The 12,532-nt window shown below is 33.4% G+C and overlaps 1 protein-coding gene across 1 annotated transcript; it reads right to left on the bottom strand.

Annotated features, from left to right (window-relative positions):
- Nucleotides 1–6,913: 6,913 nt before the first annotated feature.
- On the bottom strand, nucleotides 6,914–9,866 carry LOC108466448 (protein WHAT'S THIS FACTOR 9, mitochondrial). Its single transcript, XM_017766809.2, has one exon. The coding sequence runs from the start codon at nucleotides 9,083–9,085 to the stop codon at nucleotides 7,814–7,816; it is 1,272 nt and encodes a 423-aa protein (XP_017622298.2). The 5' UTR covers nucleotides 9,086–9,866; the 3' UTR covers nucleotides 6,914–7,813.
- Between the last annotated feature and the right edge of the window lie 2,666 nt (nucleotides 9,867–12,532).

The raw sequence follows: 12,532 nt of genomic DNA, 5'->3' as shown, positions 1-12,532 counted from the left end.
GTTTTAATATTTATTTTATGTTTTTAAATATATTTGATTTATTATATTTTTAAATTTTTTATTTAATGAAATAAAAAAAAAATTAATATGGGTAAGTAGGGCAGTAGGATCGAGCTTAGTAATTTTATTTGAATGGGGCTTGGCAAAATTTTAGGCCCATATTTGGGCCAGGTAGGCGGGCCTGCCTAAAATTTTATCTGGGCCAGGCCCATGATCACCTCTATTAGTGATCCAAGTAGATCTAAGCTCATGTCAATAACCATGACTGACAAAAACTTTATTGTTGATTGGAACAAGAGTTCAGTTATTGCCTATACAACAACTTTAGATGAGTCCAAATTCTGGCATAAAAGGTTAGGCTATGTCAACTATAAGTCTTTACTTCAGTTTTCCAAAGAAGACTTGGTTGAAAGTTTCACAAAAATAGTTGAAAAATAGGATATCTATGAGGTGTGTCTGCTAGGAGCAAGCTAGGCTTCCATTTCCAAAGCTATAGTTAGTCCACACTAATGTGTGTGGCTCTATGAAGACACAATCCTTAAATGGCAGTAGGTATTTCATTCTCTTCATTAATGATTATTCAAGGTTCTACTGGGTTTACTTTTTAAAGCTCAAGTCAGAAGTAGCTCAATGTTTTAGAAATCCAAGGTTTCAGCAGAAACTCAATCAGGTTGCAAGTTCAGGATATTAAGGTTAGACAATGGGACAGAGTACACCTCAACAATGTTTTAGAGTTTTTGTGAAGAATCAGAGATCTAACACTAGCTCACAAACACCTACACACCTCAGCAGAATGGTGTCAGTGAGAGAAAGAATCGAACTCTGATAGATATGGCCAGATGCTTTATGTTTGAAAGGAATTTGCCCAGAAGTTTTTGGGCTGAGCCAGTGAACACTGCAGTTTATCTTTAAAACAGGCTACCAAATAAAGCCTCGTTTGAAAAAACTCCATTTGAGGCATGGTTTGGGTTCAAGCCATCAATTGCTCACCTAAAAGTCTTTGGTTGCATATGTTATGCATACATTCCTGTTGTCAAAAGGGACAAATTGGCAAAAAAGGCTCAGCCTGGCATTTTAGTGGGCTATAAGAGTGTCAAGAAGGGCTATAGGATTCTGGATCCTACAACTTACAAAGTCTTTGTGAGCATTGATGAGAGGTCAACCTGAAATTGGGATAAAAGTGAACCAGAATGTACTGCTGATGACCTAGTGATAGTGCAAACTTAAGTTAATCAAAATGATCCAGAGATGGACATTGATCATGAGCTAGTTAGATGAACTAGATCACTTAGTGAAATATATGATAGGTAAGATGTGGCTACTGTTGGACCAACATGTTTTGAAGAATCTCAAGCTCAAGAAGGCTAGAAGCAAGCCATGCTTGATGAAATGTTCACAAAAACCAGACCTAAGAGTTAGTTGCAAGACCAGTTCACTAGAAGGTCACAGGAGTAAAATGGGTGTTTCGAGCTAAGCACAATGCTGATGGAACTTTGAACAAGCTTAAGGTAAGGTTAGTAATAAAGGGATTCAGTTAGAAGTATGGGACTAACTACTTTGAAACATTTGCACCAGTGGCAAGACTTGATACAATCAGACTGCTGGTTGCATTGGTTGCTCAAAGACAGTGGAAAATACATCAACTTGATGTAAATTCAGCCTTTCTCAATGGTTTTCTTGATGAAGAAATATTTTTTGAACAGCCAGAAGGTTTTTAAGTTGTTGGTGAAGAAGGCAAAGTGTACAAGCTGAGAAAAGCCTTGTATGGCTTAAAGTAGGCACCAAGGGCCTAGTATGACAGAATTGACACCTACCTAACAAGCTTGGAGTTCGAGAGAAACATTAGTGAGCCAACATTGTATATGAAGAAGCAAGGTGATGAAACATTGCTTATAGTCTCCTTATATGTGGATGACTTGTTAGTGACAGGTGAAAACAATGCCATGCTAACAGTTTCAAAGGAAAAATGAGGAGCATGTTTGAAATGTCAGATTTGGGTAAAATGTCTTATTTCTTTGGCATGGAGGTGTCTCAAACTCAGCAACGAATTTTCTTAAGCCAAAAGGCATTTGCCTTGAAAATTCTAAACAGATTCTCTATGCAGAATTGCAAAGTAACCAGCACTCTAATTGTTGTTCGAGAAAAGCTATCAAGTCATGGCAATTATGAAAAGTTTGATGAATTATGTAACACCCCTAACCCATATCCGTTACCGGAACAAGGTTACAGAGCATTGCCAGAGTTTACAGAATAATTTCATAAAATTCATATCATTTACTATTCATATCTGAAATTAATCATAATGTCCCTTGAATGAACCCCCAAGGTTGAATCAAGTCGGGACTGAATCAGGAACTCAGAAAATTTTTCGCAAAATTTTAAAATTTTTCTAGATGCAGGGTGCACATGCCCGTGTGGTCAAGGGATACAACCGTGCTACATGCCATGTCTGACCTGGTGTAACTCTCTGACTTGTGCCACGGCCAGCTACATGTCCGTGTGCTAAGTCGTGTGGTCAATTTAATTTTCGAAAATTAAGTGCAGGTTTCACATGGCCAAGACACACGCCTATGTTCTAGGCCGTATATCACATACGGTTGAGACACATGCTCGTGTCTCTACCCGTGTGCCCAATTTTGAGCATTTTGTTTCTAAATTTTAACGTAAAAGGGATACACGACCAAACCATATGTCCATGTGCCAGGCCATGTGTCACACATGGTCAAGACACACGCTCGTGTGTGTACCTGTGTGGACAAAATAAGACTATTTCCTAGCCTTATTTCTCACCCAAACTTTACCATCAACCTATCAAAACACTTACACAGTTAAATCAACCAACTTCAAGTATTTAACCAATCAAAACATCATCAACAGGTATGATATAGCATTACCTATATTCATATAACCAAACTTACCTTTTTGTTAAGGTATATAGTTTACCTTAATTTAATCTAACCATACCATACACACACACACACACAAATATATATATATATATATTAACATGATGTAACTTTGTAGTAATATACCAAATCCAACATCACTAGTCGTACCAATATCTAGATTACAAACATTCATTTACAAGCCATCATTTGGCTAAGTTAACCTATACATGCCATTATACCAAATTAAGTTTACTGTTTATACCAAAACAAGCTAGTGGATAATGTGACGATGCTCCGACCAATCTCCAACCTTTGGGAGTTCTTGAGCACTATAAAACAGAGAAAATAAAACCTAGTAAGCATTTAATGCTTAGTAAGCTCGTATAACAAGAATTAGACTTATCAATTACATTTATTCAAATAAGTATAAAATAACATGATTCCCAACCAATTGGAAAATTTTCCTAAACGCATAAACTTAAATAATTATGTTAGTCACATAATTCATATGTACATTAAATAGCATAGATGAGCTCATCATGTTACAAATTTTCAAGAATTTCAGGAACATTTGATATATAATTCATTTAATCTCATAAATTCTCATTTCGGGAATTTATCCGTTGAATCATTGAAATTTCGATGGATACTCAGGTAGTACACACAAGGTGTACAAAACCGTAAATCGTCAACTCATAATCAGGGGTACCTATTAGGGCACTTAATATGGAGTACACTCTCGAGCCACATTTTAGGATGCTCAGTTGAGCCAAGTAACAGGACACTTATTCGGACTAAACAGGAAACTCAAAAAAGTTTTAATTAAGGAGTTTATAGAGTTTATCAGGTAACTCTGAAGAGTTATTATTAGGGAGCACCAGATAAGGTAACAAGGAGTTCAAGCGAGCCATGTCAGGAAGCCCATAAGAGCTTATATCAAGACGCTCACATAGAGCTGCGTTTGTGTCCGCATTATATGCTAGATCACAATCGATCGAATCATGTAACAGGACGCTCATACAGAGCTGCGGTAGTGCACAACATATGCAAAATCACTACCGATCAGGATGCTCGCTAGAATTATTTAACAGGATGCTCGAGAGGGCTATAACAGGATTGCTCATCCGAGTTATAATTTGTCCACAACATATGCAGGACCATATGTAATATGGGAAATCACATATATCTATCGAATTTCATTATCCAAACGGAACTTGTCATTTATCAAGCAATATCGAACATGTAATTTATTTCATACTTTAAACATTTATATAATTCAGCCAAATACAACATTGAACTCAAACATAGTAACATACATAAATAAGTTATACGAACTTACCTTGATAATTGTCCGTATAAGAAATTCTACTAATCCAAAACTTTTTCTTTTCCTCGATTTAGCTTCGAATTTGAGTTGTCTGGATCTATATAAATGAATTTAATCATCAATTTATCACATTTAATATCCAATTGGATTCAATTTACATCCTAGAAAAAAAATACCATTTTGCCCCTAAACATTTCATAGATTCCAATTTCATCCTTAGGCTTGGAAAATGAAATTCATGCAATTTAATCCTTATTCCAAGCCTAATCTAAATTTTCATATAATATTTACAGCACATGTATATCACAAAATTTAGAACTTTTCCATAACTTTTACATCTTTACAATTTAATCCCTAAACCATAATTTCATCAAAATTCTCTTTGTAAAGGTTGCTTATCTATTAACAATCTTTCATTTTCTACCATAAATTTTAAAATTTCAGCATATTCATCCATGAAAAAATTTCTATACTTTGATAACTTTTCAAAGTAATCCCTAAAATAGATAAATTAAACTATCTCGGTCTCAAAAATATAAAAATTACTAAAAACGGGACAAGAATACTTACCCAATTAAGCTAAGAAAGTCTGCTTTCTCTTTCCTAGGGTTTCCATAGAAAAATTGGGGATGAAAATGATATAAAATGATATTAATTCTATTTAATTATTTATCATCTTTTAATTTTTCTCATTTCCAATTTAGTCCTTAGCCTTTCTTAATTTTTCCATGGATCACCAAAAATATCTACTAATTTTTCTTTAATGGTCTAATTTCCATATAAGGACCTCAAGTTTTGAATTCCATAGCTATTTGATCCCTTTAACTTCTAGAATTCAACTTTTGCATTTTTTGCAATTTGGTTCTTTCCCTAATTAAACACATAATCGATAAAATTTTTCTTATCAGAATTTCATGACATTCCTATCATAATGCAGACCATGCAATAATATTAAGATAAATTTTCTTTCCGACTCGGATTTGTGGTTTTGAAATCACTGTTCCGATTTCACTGAAAATGGGCTGTTACAAATCAACCTATAGGAGCCTAGTGGGATATTTACTCTACTTAACAACCACAAGACCAGACATAATGTTTGCAGTCAGTCTCCTATCCAGGTTCATGCATTGCTGCAATGTGAACCATTTTCAAGCTGCAAAGAGAGTTCTCAGGTACATTAAAGGTACTCTAAGCTTTGGAATGATGTTTACCAAGGTTGACATCAAGAACCTCCTTGGTTTTGCTGACAGTGACTAAGCAGAATCGATTGATGACAGGAAAAACACTTCAGGGTATCTATTTACCCTTGGATCAGTTATTTTTTGTTGGAGCTCAAAGAAGCAAACTATTGTTGCTCAATCAACAGCTGAAGTAAAATATGTAGCTGTTGCAGGAGCTGTTAACTAAGCAATTCGGTTAAGGAAGATCATGGCAAATACGAACTTGCACCAAAGAGAAGCAACAGAATTAGAAGTGATAATCAATCTACTGTTGCAATTGCAAAGAATCTAGTGTTTTATGGGAAAACAAAGCGTTTTAAGATCAAGTTTCATTTTATTAGAGAAATGAAATAATCTCAAGAAATCAGACTGGTTTATTGCAGTTCTGAAGATCAGTTAGCTGATATCTTGACAAAGTCTCTTTGTGTATCAAGGTTTAGGAGCTTGTTGCATAGAAGCCAATGAGGAGTGTCAAAAGGTGGCTAACATGCAGACCAAAGAAGTTTGAGCCATGCAAATTATAGCTGAAGCATAAGCTATTGTTTTGTTACTTATTAGTTGATGTTTTGTTGCTTAGTTACATTAGAACTAAGTTAGTGATACACTTGATGTAATTTGGTGTTGATAGATTTAATAAATCAGCTTAACCAAGTATGTAAGCAATAAGTTTTAAGACTTTGTTAGTGGAGTTGGGTATGTTTAGGTGATGTTTTTCATCTTTTGACAAGTTGATTACTTGTTATTAAAAGTGATCATGGATCGGGCCAGACAGGGCTCAACTAAAAATTTAGGCACATGTACTAGGCTTGGGCCCAGCCTGGCCCGAAAAATTGGCCTAAAATTTTGCCCAAGCTCGACCCGGATAAAAATGCTAAAATCCAAGCCCGACCTGGCCCGCCCGTATTAATTTTTATATTATTTTTATATAATTTTTAAATATATATAATACACCAAAATACTAAAAATTAAAATAAATATTTCCCAACAAATTGAAAAAAATTTTAAAAATATGTAGACTTAAATAACACTAAGATAAATACAACTTAATAAGCAATCGCCTCTAAAATAATAACAAAATTAACAACTGCCTTTAAAATAATAACAAAATTAACAATAAAATAAGTTTTATATAATATCCAAACAATAACAATAAAATAATTGTAACATAATAATAAAATAGTAACAAAATAGGAATAAAACAACAAGAAAATAACATTCAACAAAAAAAAGAGCAATTTTTTTGTCTTTTAGTGAACTTGGGTCGGGCCGGACTCGAGCCGAAAATACTTTACTCGAGGCTTAACCTGTTTTTTAAATGAGCCTTATTTTTTTGTCCAAGCCCATTTGTCGGGATCTATATTTTTGCTCAAACCCTCCCACATTTCGGGCGGATTTTCAGGCTGGGCCGAGTGGCCCGACCCATGATCAGGTCTACTTGTTATATGTAATGCTTTTGTTTTTAAGAAATAGATGATAAATTATTCAACAAATTCATCTTGTTTTTGGTTTTTATTCAAGCATTCTGTTCTTATAGCTTGGGCTTAACTCCTTTGTTTGTTCAACAAGATATCAAAGCTTAAAACTTAAGTTTCTGCTGAAATTTCTTATTCTGTTTTCTAAGTTCCTACAACATCAGTATATTCTTTCTTTACATATCCAACTTCCTCATTTTTACAATGTTTTGAACTTTCTATAAGGTTTCTCCTTAAGATTTGTGAATATTGTGATGATGACCCCTTGTGGTCCTTTACGAAGACCAAGTGATCAACAAACTTCCACAATTTTACCAATGCATCACCACTTTCAAACAAAAGTTTTGTTCAATTCATCGAATCAGTTCTTATAATATTTCTGGCAGTAGTAGACAAAACTTTTACACTTGGTCACTCTGTCATCTCCAATGTGTGACCTTATATTGTTCGATGGATAGTACCAAGATGCGTGTGCCTGTTTACACATTCAACACAGAACAGCATCATAATCGAGTGTGAAACTTAAAAAGCACAACTGCATCTTGTAAATACTAGAGTAGGCATCAACTAATTGTAGTCTATACAGCCACAAATCAAAGATTAAACGTTCTCATCCAGTCAAAGTCATCACCCAATTACGGACCATTGTGTTCACATCATTTGCACAACTATCGTCCCATCGTCTGCCCTGTTTCATAATTACTTATATTAACTTCAAAAATCGACATTCTGAGAAACTGAGCATCCCTCTAAGCCCATGTCTGGTTTTATGCTTCTTTCTTTTGCATAGGTGCAGTTCAAATACATTGATACGCCAAGGAAGTACACGCAGTCATGCTTGCTCTAGCAGAATTCTCCCTGAAATCATATTTATCTTTATTCATATGTTTGTGTATCCTTTACAGACTATATATCCATTACCTGAGCTTTAGAAGGCTCATCATCAAAACCATCCTTAGATCCCGAACCAGACAACAAGTTTAAATCCTTATTTTCCTCCACATTCTTATCTTCTTTTATAACTTCCCCTTTATCAGCATTTGACATAACCTTTCTTTTCCTCCTAAACACTGGAACACCATCTCTTTTTCGAAACTTTTCCGACTTATTCATAAGATGAATATACCTAAACCGCATACCCATCAATGGATGCTTCTCCATCAAGAAATCTTTCCTATAAGCTTCCTTAAGCACCACGGTCTGTGTCCTAATCTTATTCGAAACATAAAATATCCCCGGAAAATGCATCACCGCCTTCTTAAATCGGTTCTCGAACCCTAAATACTCTCCCAAACAAAACACATTCTTTCCTTCAGTCTTCTTTGACACCAACAGCCACAACAACTCGTGAAGCACTGCCACAGTCCATTTCTCCGCCTGGTCACTATTAGGCCCTAAATGAAATGAATTTTCGTAAGGTGAAATGTAAGGCAAATCTTGCCATGTGTCAACCCAATTCTTCACCTTCTTCTCTAAATCAAACCCATTGGGTAATTTCATCGAAAACCTTAACGGCAATCCTTTTTTCAATTTCACACTGTCAGAAAAAGAAGCTCTCTTTTCCATTTCGGAAATGGCAAGTTCATTCCTCCAAGAAATAAGCTCTAAAAAAAGGGTTTCTTTTCCATCAGAAGGGTTTTTATATTCACAAATTTGGAAATAATCAGGATAATCAGAAAGAAGAAAGGTAATATAATTAGTGGGAAGGCCGAGATCAAATTTGAACTTGTCTAAGATATGTAAAGGCAGCCTACCTGCTTTAGTCAGCATTAAGAGCTTAGCCAACCTGTTTACGACGTCGTTTCGATGAGGGGGAGAGTTGTGAATGGCTAGCTCCTCTTTGTGCAGAGTCATAGCTTGAGGGGTGAGCTTGACGTGGAGAGGAAGAGAGGAGAGGGTTGGAAGGGGAGAAAATGGAAGGTAGTTTTGAAAGAGCTTGGAAGTAGAGGTGGGGAGATTGAAGTGGGATTTGAGAGGGGAGAGAGAGGAAAGGGGGAGGGATTTGGAGGGAGAGGAGAGGATTTGGTTTTTGAGGGAAAGGATTTCTTTGAGGTTTTTCTCTCTTTCGACGGCAATGTCTAGGTATGGGTCACGAACCCACTTGATCCTGGCGTCAACGAAGCTGCGGATTAGAAGCAGCCGGTGAGGGAATCTTCTCCAGAGCTCCATGCTTAGCATATCAATGCAGTTTGCATTTGAACTGGAGAACTTAACGACACCAATGGTAAATTTTTGTTTTGACAACTTAATTAAAAAAAATTATAATTTGGTGCTCACTGTGCTATTAAGTGCTATTTTTCTTTAAAATTAATATAATAATTGTAGTAAGCAAAATTTGCTCGGGATTTAAAATTGAAAAAATAAATAAATGTTTATTTATTAAGCAGTCCTTTTACAGCCCATTTAGCCTAGACCTAGCAGACTGGTAACCCAAATACCCCATAAGCATGCCCATTACACCTTTGACCCAATTCAACGGCTCAAAATGAACTAGGCCCAAAATCTAAAATTTCCAGCTAGGGTTTTCGACCCTAGCTCTTTCCCCTCACGCCGCAGCAGCTTTTGGAAGCCTTGGGGAGTGTTTGTTGAATTCCCCAAAATCGAGGCCATTAATGAGCCTTCTCAGCACAGCCTAGACGACTCCTCAGCTACCAACCAGCACCTCACCGACACCATCGCCAGACTTCAGGCCTCCATCAACGCCAGTGATCCTTCCATTACCGGATTTTTCGCGAGCACCTGCAAAGAAAGGAAAGAAACACAGCAGATACGAAAAGCAAAAAAAGGAAACTAAAATAAAGAGATCACAATCAAAGATATGATACAGTAGACGAGAAATGGAAAGAAATCTTTGATTTCTTTCCAGTTTATGTAATAAACAGTGGCTATAAAAGCCCGAATGAAAAACAATGTAAGGGACCTTTTTTTTTTTACAGAAAAAGAAATATACTTACACAAATTTGTTCAAGAAAAATACCAGCAGTTTCTCAAAAGGTGATTTACTCGCATATTTTGTACTTTATTCTAAATATATATGAAATGTTATAACATATACGAGAGGGATCTAAAGTAAAGGAGGTTACCTGGGGAAGGATGAAGGTTTTAAACCTTCAAACCACCATGAACGACGGCGCGTGAGGCGCGTGGGCGAATAAGGCCTAGTGGGCGAATAAGGCCCAGTGGCCGAAGGCCAAAACTGGAAACTCCTCCTATCCTCTCTGCAGAGAGTTTCAAATTTTTTTTTTAACGGTGCAAAATGATTTCTAAGGCTGAAGTTTTGGCTTATATAGCCTCTTTGAAACGACATCGTTTCTGCTTAACTTAATAAGCTCAAAACGGTGTCGTATCAAACATCAGGATCCGCGCGTTGACCCGATTACCCGGGGAGGATCTGTGCATTTTTTAGAATTGGGTTAATTACCCAACCAGTCCTTATATCCTTTTGACTTTATAATTACATTTTATTTTATTTATGATTTGGCCCTATTATTTTGTTTTAGTTTTAATTTAGTCCCAACGGTTATTACATTTTGGAAACGGTGTCGTTTTGGATTAGGGAAAATTGCCCAGTGAGTCCTTTGTCGTCTTAATTTTTGCAAACCAAGCCCAGAACTTATATTATTTTGCAAATTAGCCTTATAAATCTATTTGAATTCTATTTTAACCCTTATTTTTACTATTTTTAAATTTTGTTATTTTATTTTATATATAAACTTTTTTTCCTTAAAATATATATATTATTATTAAAATACTACTTATATTATTTTCCTCTATATCTATACTATATTTTTACCATTTAATGTTTAAATATCTTTATCTTTATATTATCTTACATTTTAACAATATGATATTTTATATTATTATTTTACATTATTATTTATATGGTTATTATATTTTACTTATATTATATTTGTATATACTGTACATTATTTTTACGTACATATTATATATTATTCTATATTATTATGTCATTTTTTATACTATCATATATATTTATCTATATGTTATTATCATTAAAGACTTTAACTTGTATTATATACTTATCTTTATTTATATATTAATAATTACTTTATTTATATTCTATTATTACCTATTTTGAGGATATTATAATATTATAATTTGTATAATCACATATTTCATCATTAATTACTTATTTTATATTATACTAAACTTATATTTATATATTATATAATTATTTTATTATAAAAATCCTTTTACATATTTGGAATTTTATACATTATTTTTCTAAACCAATATATTTTTATTTTTATATAATTATTATTCTTTTATAAATTTTTGTTATTATATATTATATATTGTATATTAAATACTATTTTATTATTAAATATCATATTTTATTTGTATTATATGTATATCTTGTCAAACAATCACTCACTTTATTTTATATATAATAACTTGTTGATATTTTTATATTGTATATATCATTTGGGTATTAAATGTCATTTTTTTGTATTTTTTGCTTATTTATATATGCTATGAATATCTTTGTACGTATGTTAAGATTTGCTATATTTATTATTATTTTTATATATGTATGTATCTAATGCATGATCTTTATGTTATTGCTATCATATTGTTTAAATTCATGCTTTTACTTACCTATTATGATAATATGCCATATTGTATGTCATCCATGCTCTTTCATGCATCAGTTTTAAAAAACGAGACTTCAAAGTTTTCAAAAAAATAAAAGGCAATGCTTGATGTTTGAAAACTTCGAGAAAAGTAGTGTCCTAACTTATTGGGTTGCAACTTCTCTCGTTGAGTTCGAATAGTCAAAGTACCCTTCTAAAATTTTTTAGATTTTCAAAATACGAGCAACTATCTTGAAATTTCAAAGCGTTGTGTCCTAACTTATTGGATGCGGTGTTTTGTCGTTTTGAGATAGGGATTTCAAAAAAAAAAAAGGATAACTTAGTGTCAATATTTTGATACAAGTGAATCTCAATTTTAAAAAATCGAAATATTTTAAAGCGGATTGCATCTTAAAATTTTTAAATTTCCGACCTTAAAGACATTTGATAATTAATTAGGTACCAATTTTTGGGCGTTACGAGGTTGCTAATCCTTCCTCGAACGTAACCGACTCCTGAACCCTTTCTTTTATTTCGTAGACCAAAAACTAATGATTTTAAAACAAAATGTTTTAAAGGTGATCCAATCACACCTAAAAAGGTTGGTGGCGACTCCCGTTTTCATTTTAAAGTCGATCCCCATTTTCCAAAACTCGATTTGAAAATGGTTTCGACAATAATATTTTAGTCTAACTCTTATTTTGTATAAAAATTGTAAAAAAAAATTCAAAATTATTGAAAAATAGAAAATTCTATATAAAAGTTTAGAAAAATAAAATCTCGAAATGTTGTTGAAAAATTAATTGAGAAATAAAAAAATACCATTCAATAAAATTTAATAACAAATTAAAAATATAACAAAATAAAAAATTAGATCATTAAATACTTTTTCTCAATATTTCTCTCGAAACTAAATTGCTAATACCTTCAAATAAATTTCTATACCTATGAAAACCATCTTGAATTGATATTATAGAGACTCATTAAAATAAATTCTAATGCCATTTTTAATATATATATATATTTAGAT

This window comes from Gossypium arboreum, chromosome 2 (genome assembly GCF_025698485.1).
Source record: "Gossypium arboreum isolate Shixiya-1 chromosome 2, ASM2569848v2, whole genome shotgun sequence".
In the NCBI taxonomy this organism is placed as follows: domain Eukaryota; kingdom Viridiplantae; phylum Streptophyta; class Magnoliopsida; order Malvales; family Malvaceae; genus Gossypium; species Gossypium arboreum.
This window is presented reverse-complemented; position numbering and strand designations above follow the sequence as displayed.

What these genes read in the sequence shown, in the direction of transcription:
- LOC108466448 (XM_017766809.2), bottom strand. Translation starts at nt 9,085, where the DNA reads ATGCTAAGCATGGAGCTCTGGAGAAGATTCCCTCACCGGCTGCTTCTA.